The sequence below is a fragment of the Cebidichthys violaceus genome, unplaced genomic scaffold (assembly GCF_023349555.1).
Source record: "Cebidichthys violaceus isolate CVI_PGR_0920_01 unplaced genomic scaffold, fCebVio1.0.p SCAF_102, whole genome shotgun sequence".
Classification (NCBI taxonomy): Eukaryota; Metazoa; Chordata; class Actinopteri; order Perciformes; family Stichaeidae; genus Cebidichthys; species Cebidichthys violaceus.
Window position 1 is genome coordinate 13,549 of NW_027176266.1, and position 19,866 is coordinate 33,414.

The following is a 19,866-nucleotide window of genomic DNA, read 5'->3' on the forward strand; positions in this document are numbered from 1 at the left end:
AATACAAAAAAAAACAAACAATGTCAACTGACGGTTGACCTATATAATTAATTTTTGCATGATCATCCTGCATATCTTTAAAACAAATTATTTTTGGTTTGATTTTTTATTTTTATTTTTAAAATGAATTTCGTACATTTCTTGCATTTGTTTCTGTTCTATTCTTTAGTTCTGTTTGTATACATCGATGAAAACCTGTGTTGGACATCCATTAAGATACAAATTAAATTTGAATCCCCTAAATACAGGGAGGAAAAGATTACGGTCATTCTTCTTAAATTAGGAAATGGTGCCCTCTTGTGGCTTTGTCTTTGAACTGCAATCCCCTAATGTCGTATTCGGTTGTATACTCGTCTTCCCAGATCTACGCTAAGCCCCGCCCCTGAATAGCCTCATAACCAATCACCACTCCGTTTTTTTGGTTTTACTTGCAAAGGAGGTAATTTGTCCGGAACTTGGTCTGTCAGGTAACACAACCTGCAACAAACTCTACACATTAAATGGTTATGTTCAGACTTAGACAAGGTTAACATGAGGGTTAGGACTGCTGTTTGAATGAATAAAAGATGTGTACGTGGCCTGTAAGAAGGTAAAGCATGCCTGAAATACTAAACTCAGGACAATAATTCTACCGTGTTTTGTCTTGAAGGACTACTCCGCCAGCTGCAATCAACGCCACACTCCACAGTGATAATTAGCCTTCTAAATACCAGAAACCACGTTTTTCTTTGGAGAAATTAATTCCTGTAACTCTTCCAGCATCAAGGTACCGATATTATGCAGCTGAACGACATCTTGATGTGGGCTGTGATGTCTTTGTAAGTTAGCGTTGGGGAGTAACGCGTAAGTGATGGTAACGATAGCCAACTTTTCAAACTGGCACTGACTGTTAGCTTAACGTTACAGTTACCACACGTGTCCTCCACCGTTACTCCGTCACAGCTCACAACAGACTAATAAGTTGCCATATTTAACAGTGTAACGAACGTGGGGGCTCGGGGAGGGTCTGAGGAAACCTCAGCAACCTGTACCGTGTCTGTTTGTTGTGGCGTGTGCGCCATGGTGACACGGGGTGGGTCTTCTCTACGTTTTACGGTTTTCAAGGCAACCGACCTGTTGATGTCCTCCAGTGAAGCTCCACAGTCTGCTGAGCATCTCGCCCGTTGAATCGACGAAATGCATGAATCGTATCTGTAATATGAGGTAAGTTTGCAATGCAACACTGTCATCAAAGTTACTTTAATTCCACAATAGTGTAATTTGCCCTCATGAACGCAACAAATAGGCTAACATTGTGTAAACGTTAGCTCTGTGCTGGTTGCACTTGGTTAACAGTTGTTGAGCAACTTTTCTTCTTGAGTTGAAGTCAACAGGGAGCTTCTTGTTATTGCAAAGCATGGGGCTGTACAGCATTGTGTGAGAGATAGGATGGGAGTAAATCCCCCTCACAGCACAGCATCTATGTATCCCCTGACCTGTGGTTAATTCAGTGACATTTTTACTAGTTTCTACTACTACTGTTTCATTGATCTTGTACATAAGTCTGGTTGGGAATTAATTACATATTTTCATTACCACTGCCAATATGATACCAGAGTTGAATACCAGAGTTAAACAGGAGACACCTCAGGCATAAGTGATGTTTGTTCATGCACTGGTCAATGTAGAGATTTTGGGCTATTCTTCTTTCAGACTAGGGGAAATAAAACAACCAAAATACACATTACAGTTTTATTTTACTACTATGTATATTTGTGTCTGTAGATTTCTCCTAAATTCAGCAAAAGTTACCATTAGATAATGCCTCATTTGCATATTCAAACATACAATATCAGAAAACTTGTTTCATAGTGATCTATTTGATTTTTTACCCTATTCACTGTAGTCTGTGGAATGTTACAATACATATCTTGAGAGAGTTCAAGCCAACTTTCACTACTTCTTTGATTCTCTGTGCTAAGAACACATTTTGGTCTGCAACAAAAAAGGTATTAATGTTTGATACCCATGCCCTGTGTAATAGTACGCTTATCTGTTGTTTCTTTATAACTTGTTGAGTATATATTATTTGATGAATGGCATCATGTTGACAAAACGGATGTTGCAATAGCAAAAAGAATGGACATTTTGATTAAATTGTTATTTGGAACATTTTAGAAAATGTGTTGTGAAATCTTGTTTTCATGAAAGTGAAAGACTTTCTCCCACATCTTTCTGGACGCCCATTTAGAATAATCAGGAAGAAATACGACCTCTTGTAATTAAAAATCCACACAAACATTTTTTGCTTGATACATTTTTTAAATGAATATTATTGACTTTGATTGATTTCCTTATCAGGGAGTAATTGATCAATCAACTAATAATTTCAGCACAATTCAAAAATAATAGTTGAGTGTTATCTAGCCCCTCTGCTCACCGGTCCCTCTGCTCAGTGCCTTCACCTCTCCCTGTGCCTCCTAAGAAGATTAGCGGTCATATATTAGTCACTAGGCCGTCCTAAACGGGACACACACACACACACAACCTGCTCTCCCTCTGCCATCTTGTGGGACAGTTCCAGCTGCACTCGAGCTCACTGTGCTCAGAATTCAGCTGAAAGTCATGTAGTCTCGCTGTCGGCCAGGTTTAGTGACTTTACGGCAGCTTTGGTGGGACTGTGAATGACCGCAGACCCTGGAGGACCTTCTGTCATTGCTTTCCCTTCCTGCTTCCTCTCTGTCTCTCTGTCTATTGTTCCTCCTCCCCACCTGTCCAACCTGAGCTCTCCTGACAGTCAGGTGGTTACAGCCCTGCTGACTGTCTGTCTGTGAGGAGCTGAGCGAGCCTCTGTCCTGGATGTATACTGATGATCATTGTCTGTTTACGATCTGTGAAGCCCCCTGTAAGGGCTTTAGAGCAGCTTAATCCCCCCCCCCCCCATCTGGTAGCTGAGATAAACCCTTAGTTCCCCGGGAATGATCAGGGAGGACGAGCACAGCAACAGGTGAGTTGTTTCTTTGCTTTATTCTGACCAGGTATCAGAAATCCAACGCTTATGGAAAACCTAGAAAGCTTCTGAACCAAGAAATGGCTTTGATTTCACTAGAAGTTCCTTGTTGTACCATCCAAAACTGAAAGAGTTCGCAGAGCAGGTACCACTGGTGACGAGCAGGGATAGAGGAAGTGTTCAGAATCGTGTTTAACATGTTTCTTATGTTTTACATTTTATAAAAAGATTTTTTATTATTAGTTATAAACGGATGCATACATATGTAAGCAGTAGGGCTGGATATAGGCATTTTATTGATGATGGAATTCCATTTAGTTTCTTCAGTCATACTGTCATAGCTTATTGGACCTCTTAGAACAGAGCCATCATTAATGTGATTTGTTAACACCTGTGCTTTTCCTGCAAGTCAAAATGTCTGCTGCTTAAAAGGCCTATTGTATCACAACTTTGCATACCAACTGTAGTGGAGATACAATAAGAGGTTGTTTTTTTTTATTATTACCAACATGATACTTTAAAAAGTATGATTTTGAAACAGGCGCTATCTGATCTATCACCAGTAAAGAAGAACCCACTTCTAGGTAACAGTGTTTTCAATGTGATCGCTGGTTGAGGTGGAGCTGATCCTGACACACTTATATACTGATGGGTACATCGGATAATAACAATGCATCGTATTTTATAAGCTCGTCTTACATGTTGCTGTAATCAACCATGGCTGTCAGATACATGGGGTGAAATTGAAAGTACATTTCCCCCTCAAATGTAAGGAAGCATAAAGTTGCATTAAAAAAAAAAAAAAAAAAAAGATACTCCTGTAAAGAACAAAGTATTTAGTTGCTTTTCACCACTGGTTGTAATCACATGACTGCACATGTTGTCGTTCTTGTCTCCTCATCTCTGGTCTCTGGACATTCTTGTGCTGGGGTGAGGAAATGTATCGGCAGTAATGTTATAATTATACAGTGAGCTCTTCTATTCTGAAGTTATTGCTTTTCTAAACTTGTTAAGCTGTTTATCCGCTGAGATGTGCGCTCTCTAGACCTCTCTCTGGTCTACTTTAAATGCACGGTGAGTTCGTCCATGTTGGCCAGTGTGGAGCCTCCGCGGCTTTGTGTTTGTGAAAGGGTTGTGGAGAGAGCATGATGTCAGTCTGTGAGTCGTACACACCGAGCCTTGTGTCTGCTCCCAACACTGTGTGTGTGTGTGTGTGTGTGTGTGTGTGTGTGTGTGTGTGTGTGTGTGTGTGTGTGTGTGTGTGTGTGTGTGTGTGTGTGTGTGTGTGTGTGTGTGTCTGTGTCCTTGCGTTATGTTCACAGCAAGTTTCTCTAATAAGGTCGTCTGTCGGTTTTTTCTAGCCTGCAGATACTACTTCTTTTACTACTTAATTCCTTAATCAAAGTTAATATAAAGATGGACTTGGTGTGTATTGATGACTAGGGGAATTTGGTTATAAGGCTTTTTAGAGGGACTTTTTAGAGGGACTGAGCATTAAATCTTTGTAGCACTGTTGCAGACTTTTTGTGGGTGAGGCGTGTACGTTGAGAGATGTCAAAGATTTACTGCAGACGCTGAAAAGCGCAGCTTGTGTCCATGTTGTGTCGTTGCCATAGTGACTGTTGCAGCTCTAGGAACATACTTGGGGGACTTGGTGTAACGTTGTGAACCAGCAGTCTGATCCAGAGTCTGTTTACATGTATGATACGTCTGGGATGAAGAACTTGAAATGCTTCGCTGAGCGACCCAACAGCACAGAACTTCATCACGGGGCAATAAAGTGACTCATCTGTTGTGTAGACTAACGGAGAATTCACCTCACAGGAGATGTCAGAATGTACTGTGACTGCACATAATGAATGGAAACATTAAATACATACGTTGGCACTTATAGTCCACATTTTCAGAGGCATGGTTTTTATTAGAAGTGCTTACACACTACCTGAATTAATTCATTTTATGGCAGTAACTAATGCTGCTTATATTCATGATGGCTTGATTTTAATAATAAGTCTATAAAATATGAAAATAAAATGACAGCAAGACATTATCACATATATACAGCTGCACATTACTTCAGTGAAATAAATAAAAACATAACACATTGCACAACTAAAAGCTTTTAATCTGTAACCCAGTGCTTACACATATAATGATATATATATAATCATTTAACTAGTGCAGGAGTAAAATAATTTGGATTTCCAGTAATGTATCATGATATGACCACCTGGTCCACTTCCACAGCTCTCATGTTAATTAGTGAAAATCCGACACGTCAGATGAACCACACCAGCACATCCTGAGTCCTCAGCGAATACTTTTTTATGCAAAAGATGGACGCCAAAGGAGTGACTGAGAGGGTTAAAGCTGACCTAAATGCTTTTAAATTCAAACAATTGAATCATTATGGTGATTATTATTATTATGGTCATGAACCATGACAAAGTAGATATTTGGCGCTTAGATTGTAGTGCATACCATTGACTCTTTATTTGAAATGATGGCCTTATGATGACATTTAATCCTCTGACTTCAGACAGCAACAATAATACACACAATATTTATGAGAGATGCAGAATGTGCAGTGGGACACATGTTGAGACCTCATGTATGGGCTGTAGATGTTTGTTTACGGAGGAGCTGTGTGTGAATAAAAAGACAAGATGTCTTTAAATTGCGTGTTTTGTCTAACAGTCCCATGATTACAGAGACTGAGGGGTTGATACTGTTTTGTCTTTCAGGAGCTGCATCCAAAGAGATCTCCTCTTCCTGAAGACTGACCAACCAGTCGTCCTCAGCTCCGCCTCTGGACTTTTTCCCGCTTACTGACATGAACCTGCAATCAGTGATCTTCTGTAGCCATGACTTTAAAAGTGGAGCTCACTGCAGAGCCCCATCAACAAGACAAGATTCAAGGCCTTCCTGTGCCTGACTGAGACGGTAACTGAGGTCAGAGCCGAGGGCCGAAGTGGCCCGAAAGGTGAATGGAGACGAGAAAGAGCACCACAGCAGGGGTTCTCTTCTGGACCCCCGCCCCGGTTCGCACCTCACCCACCAGCTCTGTGATATCTGAGGATGAGGACCAAGAAGAGGCAGAGAAAGACGATGACTTCGTCAGCCAGATGGATGAGAATGGCATCATTGGACTGTCTGAAGTGCTGGAGGATTTGGAGTTGTGGGCGTCTTGTTGTGATTCAGATGCAGAAAGTAATCCGAACCCTGGACCCCTCCCCCCACAGGAGGCAGACCCTAGCGGGCGTGAGAGGGATGCACCTGAGGAGCTGAGTTACAACCCGAGTAAGCATTGGTCCCATAACGAACCCCAAGGAGAGGATGTACAAATACGATCACCGTGTGAGTCTTTCATTTATTCTACCTGGACTAAAGTATGTCTTTGCATGTTTTGATGTACTAGTTCCTGTACTAATATGCGTCAAGGACCATACCACTGTTTTTTCTTTACTTTACATCACTGAATGACATTCTTTGCTCATATTGAGGTTTCCAATGAATCTTCAAACGTTCTTTAATGAATATGACTTGTCAGTGTGTGGCTGCCTTTGTGCAGCGGGAGAGCAAACGTTTTTTAGCACAGTTGATTTTGAAAGGCAAATATGAATTGAAGCAGAGATTTTGTTAGTTTAAAAACGTGCATTTTGAAAATGTTAACATCCTTCTTTTATCAGTAGATTTTGACTTTTGGACATGGCTCTGAAGTTATTAGAAGCTCGGCGAGCTACACTTTGTTGAGGGAGCCACTTTATTCCTATACTGTGTTGAAACCTGTCTTCCCATTTCCCTGTCTCTCCATGTTTTTGCCAGTTGAGGACTTGATGGGTAGAACAGAAGAGCAGGGGATGGAGTGCGTCCCTCAGTGGGACAAATACTTGGACATGACAGAGGAGGAGAAAGATGGAGAGGAAGCGGGGACTAGCAGTGACAGGAAGAGAAAGAAAAATCCTCACCCTAGCACATCAACAGAGCTTGGAACCACGAAGGGCTCGGCTGAGCGCTATTTTTCCAAAGGAGAGATTGAGGAGATCAGCTCTACACTATCTCACCTGTTAGCCATGGGACCTGCTACAGTCTTCAATCAACACTGCCCAATATCCCAGCCTGCCTCACCTGTCACAGCCCCTGCATTTCCTAACTTTCTCCACTTCACTGCTGAGGAACTAGCTGCTGCTCCTGGGATTGACGCTGAAACCCTCCCAGAGATGAGCTTCACAGAAAGTCCTCCAGAATCACACAGGAGCCACGTAAGCCTCACGTCCAGTCCTCGTTGTGCTGAGGTAAAGCTCAGGGATCCTCTTCAGCCACGAGCAGCCATGTTTTCTAAAGAAGGTGTGTCAAATCATTACAGCGGAGTAAATAATGGACCTCTAAAGGCGTCAGATAAGTCAGGTAAGCCCACTCCCTCACCAAGGAAGATGAGGCAGCCCTCTCTTGAATCTACATATTCAAGGACTCGTTCCCTCAGCAAAGCCAAAGCAGACTCTTTGAAATTCAAACATCGGACGGCAAGTCCTGACAAAGAGCAGCAGACACCAAGAGCCAGGACTAATGCTGCTGAAATGGATGAATCCAGGTGAGCCACATTCCCATAGCAATTATTATTTTACTTTTTTACCACGCCTTATGTTGTAGCTTTTGTATCCTGTTTTCAGTTTGCATACATCATGATTGTAGTTGTTTTCATATAAAGCACTAACCATGTATTTCCAGAAAAGGGCCTCTGAGTTACCGCACACCAGACTTCTCCAAGGTGGAACCCAGGGTCCGTTTCCCCAAAGATGGTTACAACCCCCCCAAGAGCCGACGCTCTCCCAAGAGGAAGTCCTCATCCCCTGAGCCCCCCCTCGTGTTTAAATCCCCTGCTGACATTGTGAAAGAAGTGCTACTGAACACCACCGCTGGATCTTCTGCCTCATCAGACTCTTACGATCCACCAACCAGTGCCCCCAACTCCACTGTGCCTCAGGAGTTCAGATCCCGCCAGCAGGCCACCACACTGCTCGACCAACTAGAGGTACTGGAGTCTCTACTGGTAGTACATCTACACTAAGCTGGCTCAATAGTGATAAAATGCTTTGGCACTACTGTGCTGACATCTCAGCACAGTAGTGCAGGAATTACTGCCAAGATCAAATCACTCTTTTTATGGTTGTCAGTTTTCTGACAACAGAAATAAAAAATGCTGAACTGTAAGTGAGAACAACTTAATTGTGGGTTTGGCTGTACTGAAACACAGTATAGGTGATCTGATCAAAGAGCGCAGGAGGGGAAAGAACAGAGCTTTAAAAGCTGAGACTCAACAGAGGAACCAGACTTCCTGTCAGAGGCTCACTGTGATGCATTGTTCTGTTGTTTGAGGAGGGGCAGAAGGGATTATGCCAGTTTTTCTATTTTATACCTACTTCACACATATTGACACAATTTGTATAAAAGCAACCTGAAAGCACTAGTGTGGATGCATTTTGTTTTTAAAAGTAGTCAGCTTAGTGTGGATGTAGTATAAAAACCATCAGAAGCTGTTAAATTACATGATGCTGCAAGTACATTTGAGGGTGGAGCTTATGATTCACTGCAAGATTTGTCATACTCAGGCTTTTTCACATTAAAATACCGGTATTTTCTTGACTTTGGCCCAGTGCAGTGCCCAGAGCAACACCATTTGATAAAGCAATGACTACGCATGTTTAGTGTCACTGGATTGTAAAACACATTGATGACTTCAAAATGTATCCTCCCACTTTTGTTTGGGGACCAGCTCAAGGTGTAACGACAGCCAAGACAACTCGGTGACAAATCCTGCATCACACCTCTGGGAAAAAAGCTACCAGTGATAATGTCTAAATCGAGCAGGATCCCGAGAAAAACTAAAGGGTTTTCCCTAATTTCCTTAAATGTCCTAAGGGGAAGCTAAAGTAAATTGCAACCACTTCACCACCATCATTGCTCACTCCCAGAGGCACCCTCTTTACATCCTCTTCTTCTGTAGCAACACTGAAGTCAAGCAACTAGACTGTACTGAGCAGGGAAGGCATACTTTTAAACTTAAACTTCATAGTTTGGTATGTATTGAGTATACCGATGTGGTACCAAAAAGAATAATGAAGATGAGACCTTCTTCATCCTGGTGCCTGTTTTTATAGACTTTTTTAAGAGGAACATCAATCAGAAGTAGTAATATCCTTTCTGTTCTAGTCTGGGATGGCATCGGGATTGTTCTCAAACAAGTTATCAATAACCTGCCCTTGTGTATTTCAATATTACATTCTTAATGCTTTGTTTTGCAATCCGTCTACAGCACAAAGCCCGGGCTTGTGACTTGTCTTCATACTCCAGAGATTTTGATTGAAATGGAATAAGGTCTGCAGATCACTGACCTTGAGAAAACACAAATTACTTTTTCCTCAGTTATACTGTAATATAGCAATAATGAATTAGCCTTCCAACACCCCTAGTCCTTGCTTTTCAGAGTGACTTTTTTTTATAAATGTACTTTTAGAATTACAGTCCACTACTGGTCTTTTCTTTGTATGCTTCCCCTACACCATTTAAGTTTGGTTACTCTAAACTCCCATGTTGTGTTTATACAAGAGAATCAGTGCATGTATTTTGTCATTTAGTGAGTGAGAATGATGCTAAATGTCTTCCTCACCAGAGCAGCGTGATTATAACACCTCTACCAACGTGTTTTCAAAGTGAACCACTGGCCATGATGTAGATCTCATGGATACAAGTATGTGGACACTGGAGCATTACACTCACATTTGATTGGTGTACATGACGTTCCAAAGCCATGGGCATTAATCTGCTGCTAAGATGGCTTTCCACAAAACACTAGGTGCTCCAGTTTACCCCAAAGGAGCTGGTTGGGTTTGAGGTCAGGGCTCTGTGCAGGCCAATCAAGTTGTTCCACTGAAACTGGGTAAAACGTAAAAGAGACTACCCCTAACTGTTGACACGTTTTGAAGCGCACTATTGTCTGAAAAATTATAGTTTGTTGTTGCATTTAGGCATTTCTTCATTGAAACAAAGGGGCCAAAACGGTGAAAAACAGCCTCAGGGTGTACAAATATTGTTTTATCTCCTCTGTTTAACTGTGACAGATATATGAATCAAACTTAACGATATGTAAATCCTGCTCCCGTCTCTCTGCCCCCTCATTCCTTGCCTCCACTTTTTTGCTCAACTTTGCTCTCCTCCTTTTTATTTTTCATTCCTCGCATGTTTCCATCCTCACATGCTTCCTCTGCACTCTCTATTTTCTTCTCTTCCCTTCCTCTTGCTTGCTCTTTTCCTCTCCGTCTCATCTCGCTGCAGGAGGACTACAACAGACTGCTGACTAAGTACGCCGAGGCGGAGAACACCATTGATCGCCTGCGCCTCGAAGCCAAGGTAGTTAATATAGAAATGAGGCTATAATTTATCACTATTTAATGGTTTGCAGTAGAATGTAACGATGCCATAAAGTGTATTTTTGGTTTCATTTTTAAATCACTATAGCACATTAAAATGCTTCAAAATGGAATGATTATTTTTCTCAAATTTTATCACATTATAAAATGATTTTTTCTAAACACATGGCAAGTATAAATGTACAACACAAATACCCGATTCACTTCTTCAATGCTGTAGCTTTCATCAAACGAAGGAGCAGCAGTGAAAGCACTATTATGTCTGTTTCAGCTTTCCATCCATTTCATTCAGATATTTCTGTGAGAGGCATTATGCATAGCTACTGTAATATGTGCAGACACAGGCTGCACAGAACATCTAGAGATACTGTGTGGACACATGGAGACTCTTCTATAGTGTGCAGTGAGAAGAAAACAAACCCACAAAAGGATAATCAGGACCAGATTAAAGTAGGTCGCTACAGAGCAGCCAGGATACTAGAATCAAACAAGAAGGCTCCTCTAAAATAAACCCAGGCCACAGGTCACATGACATGGCTAAACGAATGTGGTCAGTACTATTTCAGCATTCAGTCACGTTCATGGGTTGGACACAGACTAGTATTGTGCGTTTCCTTCATTTTTGGGGGTTTTAAAATTGCCCAAAGATAATTTGATTCAGTGTTCTTTTGGTATTTTTGTGGCCTGTACCTGCCTTCACCAAGTACAGGAATGAAAAGGCAGGGATATGATTGCCTTATTTAAGGGATTCCAGCATATAGATATTAATGAGTATTATATATTTTTATGAAACAAATCAAGCTGCACAACAGAAGCCAACATTTGATAAGAAAGCAACAAAACAGAAATTTAGCTTATTGTGAGTCTTTATTTCTACAGGACAGACCTATAGAGATTCAACAGCCCGGACATTGTCAGGACATCACAGACAGCATTATGTCAGAACGAATGATTAGAGAACAACAAAGTGGGATAGGAGAGAAATTAAAGAGGAGTAGAGACGCCATGAGTGTAGTGAAGTAGCTCCTTTAAATCATTTCTGTTGGAGCAGCAGCACTCCACAATCAGCACCAATTAAAACCAGCTTACTGGGCTCTCTGCCTCCCCTCCATCTCCATCTCCATCACCACAACACTGAACCACCATCTGTCTCCCCCGCCCTCTGCTAGCTCACATCACTCTGGCAGAGTAGGAGGAGGAGCTTTACACTGAAATTTGTTGTCTGATTATTTTTCAATGGAAGAGGTTGTTTTCATGTTGTGTGAACCCTGAATGATTCATTCATTCAACTGGAAATGCATCTTCTTAGACTTGAATCAAGGGACGCCACAATCTTCTAATTACAATCTCAAGTAATGATATTTTATACAAAACATTTCTTTTGAATTAAAAACATAAACACTCTGACATACTCTAGTTTGTTTAATGATCTTAGTTTATGTTCCATCTTTCTGACTAATTCTTTTCAGTGTTAACTGTTTAATAAATGTGATACAAGCTGAATGTAATGTAGAGGAAACAACAAATACAACCTAAGTTTAAAGTGTTTAAAGGGGCCGTTAAGGTCAGTTTTAGGTCATAGTGATTTATTGCTGGGGGGGGCGTACATTCATTCATTCATTCATTCAATTCTGTATGTGTGGAAACAGGGGGAAGGGCGACCACCCAGTGTATGTTCTTTAACCCGTATATCACACTGGAATGACCTGTTTGATGTTGTGACTTTACAGAGTGAAAACACAACACTAGATGACACCAGCGGGACATGTCGGCTCTCTGTTTAAGCAAATCCAACTGATTCTGATCGTTTGTCGTATGATTTGATTATTTCTACAAAAATGCCCAGTTTGAACACTTTCTGCAGCAAAGGAGTCTTAACTTGTTACATAAAGTGTCCTTGTCACCAGTACCAGGTGTGCTGTTGCTCAGGCTTACCCGGCCTAAAGTCTCATTTCTGGTATAAGAATTGACCAGTGACAGTAGTTGAAGTCGCACCAATATGCCGCCAGACTTATGCATGTTTCATGTCTCCACCAGGTGAACCTGTACTCGGACCCTCCAAAGCCCGGACACCTGGTGCTGTCAGGACCGAACCGGGACACTTCAAAGCTCATGATGCTGGATTTTCCTCAGGCTCAGAGAGCAGAGTTTAACTCTGCATCTCTTCACCCAAATGGACACAGCAATCATCAGAGTACATTCATTCAATATTTACTACTTTGCTGTCAAATTCACCACTTCATATAATCATATGTCATATAAATGAGTCACTCTGCTCTACTGAGTTATTGCTGTACAATGACACATTGTCAATTAAATACAAATCCGCTGGCTGTCATCTGTCATTTAGCTGCTGCTTTAGTTGCATCATTCTGTACAACTTGCATCATGTAACTCTTTCCTCTGCACCCGTCTGTCAAATGAACAGGAAGTTCATCTGCCTGTCCTTCCACAAGAAGCCCGGACCCTCAGGTGGGACAGCAGCTGGCCAAGATTCTCTACAATCAGGCCGACAAGTTCCTCCAGCAGGTAAATTACCTTTTATATCTATTTTCTACAAAAGCACCTAGATATTGCTACTGATGGAATGTAATCATACACACAAAGTCATAGTATAGTCATTATTGTGTAATTTGCTGTAAAAACACACCAAATACCAGTTTACAGTGTTATTTTTTTGTACAAAGCCTGTTAATTGTATTTATGTATCGGACAGCTTTTTAATTTTTGTTATAACTTGAATTTGTTATTCTTGAAGCTTTTTAGTAAATTATGGTTAAGTAAAAAAAATACTAAGTTTAGCATAAATTAATGTTACCTTTTTGTCTTTGGTTTGTTTTTGGATGTTTATATTATTACATTGGTTGATATAATAAGTCCATAATCTTATTCACTTTTGCTGCTTTCATGCCATAATTTGCCACAGTGCCTTATTAGTACACAGTGGACCGCAGTAGATCCTGAAATCAGCACTTCTATGTACTAAATCGAGAAACTATTTGAATCGGGAATTGTTTTGAGTTAAGTTGTGACTCCAATAATCAAAATCAAATTGTGAGATTCACACTCCTGATCATCAGTAATGGAAATCCTGACAGATCTGTGAGATAATGTGATGAAGAGATAAATGTTTTAATGTTCTTCATTCAGCTGCAGACTTTTGAGGATCTCCTAAAAAACCTCAGGCCTTTTGACCAGATGAAGGTAAGAACAACAACTCACAGTTTAAATTGTTCAGACGAATGACTCCTAATAGCCACCTCAAATCCAAACTGATGAAGTCGTGCTCTCTCAGGGTATATCACAGCTTGCTGAGGGCCTCGACTGTTTAGAAAGGGGCTACCTGTTAGCGAGGGATGAACACAAAGTCCTGCAGCAGCGTGGGGCACAAATCAGCCACTTTGACTCCGAGCGGTGAGCGCCCCAAGATAAATACGTCATAGATTCCATTTTATATTCTTTACACACTCAGATGTTTTTATTGTGTGTGTGTGTGTGTGTGTGTGTGTGTGTGTGCGTGTGTGCGTGTGTGCGTGCGTGCGTGCGTGCGTGCGTGTGCGCGCGCGCATCAGGGAGCTGGAGGGGCTGATCTTTCAGTGTGGGCTGCGTATGGACGAGCTGAAGGAGCAGGTGGAACAGATGCAGCAAGAGCAGCCCACCTGTGTGGCTCCTCCCTCTCCACCTCCTCACCCCACCTCTTCATCTGTCCCCTCTGAGGGAGGAGAAACGCTGACTCACCCACAGGTACCATCGATCAGCTCCGTCTGTATTAATGCTCTCTGTCCTGGAACCGTACAGAATATCTATTTAACTTGTGTATTTGTGCATGTAGTGTGAAACCCCGCAGGTTGTTAGCATGTCTTTGCGACACTGCTTTAAAGAGTATTGTGCATTTACTGTACATAAGACGAAGGTAATTCTGAACAGAAATATAAGGTCATGTCACCCTTTAGAAGTGAGGGTTGCTGGTTAATGCTGAAAAGATCAGTCAATTGGTTGATCAACAGAACATTCATCACCAATATCATTTAATAATACATCAAGGCAAATTCTGAACAAGTGATGGTTGTAGCTTCTCAAATGAGGAGTTTCTGCTTTTTCTTTGTTTGTATCATTGTAAACTGAATATCTTTGGGTTTTGAGCTGTTGGTCAGTTCTCCCTTTGGAACAGAGAGATTTCTCTATTCCAACATTCCCTAGTGTTAAAACGTCTTAATAAACTCAATAAAAAGTAGCTGTGTCAGACATTTGACCTTCTTTGGTTAATGGAGAACACACTCCTGTTATGACATGACAGGATGTTACAGCATATTGTATTTATATATGTGTGTGTATATAATGATCTTCTCTTTCCAGAGCCCACCTGTGCCTTTGCTGGTTGATCCAGGAGAGGCAGCGTCAGTGGAGGTGAGCTCAGCCAGTGAAGAGAGTTATGAAGATGAGGAAACTCTTAATTCTCTTTACCTCAAACCTCTGAATGGCAAACAAAGACACGTTGAACAGGACTTTGCCACACTAATGGATCAGTGAGTGGGAATCTTTGTTTTTTAGTTCACTTTAAAAAAAAAAAAAGAATGAATAGTGACCATCTGTATCTTGTGCTGTGGAAGACTTTTAATAAATGTTAGGAAATTTCCAAATACTTGTGATTATTTTTCTCACTGTCAGAAGGAGGTATGGAAGGTAAAGAGCGCAGCCTGCAGGCTGGACTCATTATTGCACCCTGAAAGTTTTCCTTCCTCTGTTTAGCTACCAAAGCTTCAAGGAACTTCCCAAACGTTTAGACAATAGCCAGAGGGAAGGAGCTTCCCTTTCTGCTGCCTTAAGAAGTGACATGCAGCCTTCGGACGAGGAGAAAGAAAGACAGAGTCACAGAACTGGAGACCTGGAAGTCCAGAAAGGTCTTCCACAGAGGTAAGTCTTCAGAGAAGTAGACAGGATGAGCAGTAGTTTCATCAGCAGCACAGTAATGTTTGTTCTCACACTGGGCAGCAGAGTACTTTTCCTGTCTAAATGCAATTATTTTTATTTTGAATGGTGAAATATTACCAACCTATTTTCGAGGGGAAGCTAATTTCAGTCGCTGGACTGAATTTCGCCGCACTTCTCTGTTGACAGGAAAGACAAATCGGACCATCTGGACTCGGCTCCTGTTCGCACCATCAAACAGCAAGCCAGCAGGTCCAGTTCTCCTTCACGCAGGGCCTCCAGCCAGTCCACCACACTCCATCCTCTTCATCCTCTCAGTAGCAGAAGGAGGTTAGAGGTGGGGAAGTCCCACAGCAGCAGTCTGAGCAGTCTGGGAGAGATTACAGCATTGGGAAAGAGGAACTCCAAACTCCAAACTGGGAGCAGCGGAGTGCTTTCTCAGGTCAGTTTTATTTTGCCATCTGCCAGGGTGAAATACCAGCCTGTCATTGATGCTACATTGAGTTTAGTCACAAATGTGGAGAGTTGTTTTAAAAGCCAAAGCACTGAGCTCCCAAGTACCTTTAAGCCACTAGACAATCAGCTGACATGCACTGATACATGCTTAGCAATTGCTTATTGAATTGAGATAAAGATCACCGGTGATGCATAAAACCTTATTTTTGCCTTCAAACATGCTACATCTACATCTAGAATGTGTAGAGCTACACGGTGCATAATCTTTGTTCTGTGTTGTGTTGACCAGGATGGGATCGTCTCTCCGGAGACGGACAGTGGGTTCGTCTGTTCAGAGAGCAGCCGGCTGACTCCTGCAGCAGCTTCCAGTCCTCTCCACCAGAGGGCCTCAGAGAGGTGAGAAAGTCCATCACTACCTCTGTCCCTCCACACAAATTTACTGCACAATAAATTGTCCCTTCCATGCCATCCCCCACCCGTGTTCTACATGTACACAGCATACTGATGTTTGGCCCTACATCTCTACAGCCCCTGAGTCTCCTATTCCTGTTGTGTTTTCTGCACGTTTTGAATATTCTTCTATTCTGCGACAGTGTTTCAGGGCCTCGGATGGCGAACCCGGGTAATCCTCACATAGGCCCAGTCTCAGTTCCCTCTCCTGCTTCATCATCGTCACACAGTCACGTGGCTATGGAGCCCAGAAGTGACTCTCAGCTCAACCGTGACCAGCAGAGGAGAACCAGACAAGGGCAGAGGAGACGCACTTACTCCTGCTCCCCACAGCGCTGCGTCCGTCACACAGAGCAAACCCGGACCGACAGTGGGACCAGTGAGTTTGGGTTGGAAAGTGACAGATGTGAGTCTCAAAGTTCTGTCCTTCAGATTGTTGCTAATACTAATGTGGTCCTGTTATCCTCTTACTGTGTTCTTACTCTTATTCATTAGCGGTTTCTTTCATTGTGTATTTAACTTGTTGTCCTCCTCTGCAGCTCACACTGCGTCTGAAGACAGACAGAGGGACCAGGACACAGAATCTATCAATTCCCTCCACAACTCCAGCCCGAGCTCTTCCCCCGCTGGAAGGCATCACCATGACGATTCTCTCAGTGCGCTGAGCTCCAGTCAGGCGGCGAATCGCAAGTAAGTGTGTGTCGCAGCCGCTGCTATGGCGATAGCTGTGCAAACATGGCCAGGTGTATGTCTCCCTGCAGAGCAATGATCCCTGACGAATGAAAATAGTGTCAGTTATTTCCTGAAATTTGTTTTTAATCTCCTGTAGGTTTACCCAGCAACATCATTAAACATAATTTTTCCATCATATTCTTTTATGTATTTGATTACAGAATCGGCTGCTATTGAATGTGGTTGCATATTAGGAGGTACTCTGGATTGATTCCTGCATGGTGTGGTGTTGCATGACTCTTTTCAAAGCGCGCGTGTGTGTGTGTGTGTGTGTGTGTGTGTGTGTGTGTGTGTGTGTGTGTGTGTGTGTGTGTACACACGTTTGGACTGACACCTTTATAGATACTTGCTGGCAATTTATTTTCACAATGCAGCACTTCAGTGGTCACTTTTACTACTGTTTGACTTTGGATAGCTGTGGGGGTGACAATAACTAATCATATGTACTAAATGCAAACATGACCTCCAGCTAGATTGGCTCATGTGATTTTATTTATTTTTTGCACATCTTTTGTGGTTTTTAGTGATGCGATCCAGAGGCTGCAGGCCGAGGTGACCAGACTGAGGGAGAGACTCGAAAGCTGTGTGAGAAATAAGACGCCTCTGAGCTCTGTGAGAGCAGCTGCTTCAGCTCAGGAGAACTACACTCACCGCAACACCTCTCCACCTCGCTTCAGGTTTGTTTTTATCTGTGTAACCACACCGTCCACCTGCTGTTAGTCTGCAGAGTTAAGCAACAGGACAGAGCTTATAGCTAGCCTTATATGTACACATAAACAGTGCACCTAATGTTTCTGCTTGTACTTAATTTAGTCTTCTTTCATTGCTTAGGCCTGGGGAGCAATGGGGTGATGTCAGCAGTGGAAGAAGAGACAGACGGCCGGATGATGAGGATGAGGAGTCGACACTGAGACGAACAACAAGGAGGAGACCACCTTCTGCACAAAAACCACAACTGGACATCTGTAAATTGACCTGAATTTAAACTTGATCCTTAAATTCAGAATTTTGCTTGAAAGATGTTGTATAATCCAAATGTATGCACATACTAGCATGCAGTAATGCTATATAAATTGTAATGCATTACATTTAGTCATACTCAGGATTTGATTCAAAGACAATAATGCACAGGAACCCAACGAAATGTGTGTGTACAATGATTAAATTGCATAGAAAACATGTATTCAACTGTTGATTTGTGCATAAATGTGTAGGTACAATTTTTTTGAAAATTCTGAATTAATACATGTCATATTTTTGTATTCAGTGACAGGTTCAGAGCCCTCTTCACCCAATCCTCAGCCTCTGGTGTCCAGGTGTACTCAAACATCCACTGCAGCACCAGACAGCTGCTGTTCACACACAAATACTGTCCGCAGCAGAACACACCCCAGTAAGAACGTGCATCCCTCTACTGCAGACATTCTTAGCTGATAGTCCAACCCAGATTAACCTTTTGTGACTGAGCAAATTAAAGTGTAGACATGTCGACAGTGACGTTGTTACAGGATTTGAAGAGCATGTAGTCAGTGCAACCCTGTGCCCTGTGGAAGCAGCTCAGAACAGCCATAGCTTTATTTCATTGTGATGCAGTGGTTTCCCTTTTGTAATTGCTTGCTAGGCCACATGGCTGTATTGAGCAGCAGACAGTACAGCCTCTGTAGAATGTCCTAACCATACAAAACTCTCTATGTACAGAGCTTTTGTCATTACAAGCCTTTTATAGCTTACTTCAGTCTCTCCTGCCGTCACCAGCTTCCAAATACTATCCCTTATATTTCCATAGACACACAGAAATTGTGATTCATGTCAACACTGATGTTTAACAATAAAAAACAAAGTGTTGTATTCGATGTATTACAGATGCACATACCGCGCTGCTGAGTGTTTCTGCATGTGTGTTGCAGGGCAGCGCCTTGGTGTGTCTGAACCGGTGTCTGAACCAGCAGATGAACCCGACAGCAGAGGGCGTCGAGCTCCTCTTTGTCCTCAGTGTTTGTCACGTCACCAAGGGCGATCTGAAAGTAAGGAGGCTCCTTTCATCCCGTGCAGCACATTTTTCTTTTGTCTTTCCTTCTGTGTGTTTGCCTGAATGCAAAGAAAGTCGAGTCAAAACAAAGCGGGTGGAATCCACTTTTTTATCATTTAACACCAGCGTTGACGTTTTGTCCTCATTTATTGTGCTGCTCGCTTGTTTCTTTCTCTCCGTGCCAGTTGGTGGCGACAGAGAGCCGGCCCACTCCTATTGCTGTCGTTGCTGTCCTCTCTGTGGACGCCCTGAACCCTCCAGAAGCACTGAGCCAGGTTAGAGACCATGTGACCAAAGCTGTGATGCTTTTAAGTGCTTGATGTAATGCATGACTTGTCAAAATCTGAGTTTGTTGTTCAGTACAAGCAGCACAAGTTCTGTGAAGTGTTAGTGGAGCTGCTGACTTGGCCTGTGATTCACAGACTGTCGCAGAGTTTCAGACTCACCCACACACACAAGCTGCCGCCCGTGTCCCCTGGATAGAGCTGTGAGGAGCAGACACTTTGCAGCTCCTCCTGCACTGTTGCACTGCATGCCAGTGTTCACGCCACCACTTCTGTAAGCAACCTTACACACACACATGATGAAGTGTCCATTAGGCTGAAACAGATAATTATTGTTAAAAGAAAATAAGAGCCTAAAAAGAAAGCTTTTTGCAGAAAGTCACCTGTGGTTGACAAACTTAAATGTATATTTCAAGTGGGTTTGTATGAGGTAAATTCCTAATTATTTTTTTTAATATATGCAGAAGCTGAGGCCCTCTTACAGTACATACTACAAACATAGGGTGAAAATACCAAAATAAAGTCACTGTAATACTAATGACCAATAATGCAAAGCAATAAGGACATAGA

At 42.2% G+C, this 19,866-nt stretch overlaps 1 protein-coding gene across 5 annotated transcripts in view; it reads left to right on the forward strand.

The window, feature by feature from the left end:
* The first annotated feature begins 679 nt into the window (after nucleotides 1-679).
* The window catches only part of akna (AT-hook transcription factor), a 30,003-nt gene continuing 10,816 nt past the window's right edge, over nucleotides 680-19,866 (forward strand). For all 5 annotated transcript variants that reach the window (XR_011105003.1, XR_011105006.1, XR_011105007.1 and 2 more), the window contains exons 1-22: nucleotides 680-1,203; nucleotides 5,734-6,346; nucleotides 6,815-7,580; nucleotides 7,718-8,021; nucleotides 10,322-10,396; nucleotides 12,454-12,610; nucleotides 12,845-12,945; nucleotides 13,567-13,620; nucleotides 13,712-13,830; nucleotides 13,989-14,160; nucleotides 14,773-14,942; nucleotides 15,166-15,330; nucleotides 15,535-15,787; nucleotides 16,091-16,197; nucleotides 16,395-16,657; nucleotides 16,791-16,941; nucleotides 17,508-17,660; nucleotides 17,815-17,948; nucleotides 18,251-18,376; nucleotides 18,891-19,007; nucleotides 19,198-19,287; nucleotides 19,435-19,570. Coding sequence is in view for 1 of the 5 variants with exons in the window: in XM_068729531.1 (XP_068585632.1) it covers nucleotides 5,977-6,346; nucleotides 6,815-7,580; nucleotides 7,718-8,021; nucleotides 10,322-10,396; nucleotides 12,454-12,610; nucleotides 12,845-12,945; nucleotides 13,567-13,620; nucleotides 13,712-13,830; nucleotides 13,989-14,160; nucleotides 14,773-14,942; nucleotides 15,166-15,330; nucleotides 15,535-15,787; nucleotides 16,091-16,197; nucleotides 16,395-16,657; nucleotides 16,791-16,941; nucleotides 17,508-17,660; nucleotides 17,815-17,948; nucleotides 18,251-18,376; nucleotides 18,891-19,007; nucleotides 19,198-19,287; nucleotides 19,435-19,570 (3,983 nt within the window). In the remaining 4 variants the exon portion in view is untranslated. The remainder of the gene's footprint in view (nucleotides 1,204-5,733; nucleotides 6,347-6,814; nucleotides 7,581-7,717; nucleotides 8,022-10,321; nucleotides 10,397-12,453; nucleotides 12,611-12,844; nucleotides 12,946-13,566; nucleotides 13,621-13,711; nucleotides 13,831-13,988; nucleotides 14,161-14,772; nucleotides 14,943-15,165; nucleotides 15,331-15,534; nucleotides 15,788-16,090; nucleotides 16,198-16,394; nucleotides 16,658-16,790; nucleotides 16,942-17,507; nucleotides 17,661-17,814; nucleotides 17,949-18,250; nucleotides 18,377-18,890; nucleotides 19,008-19,197; nucleotides 19,288-19,434; nucleotides 19,571-19,866) is intronic.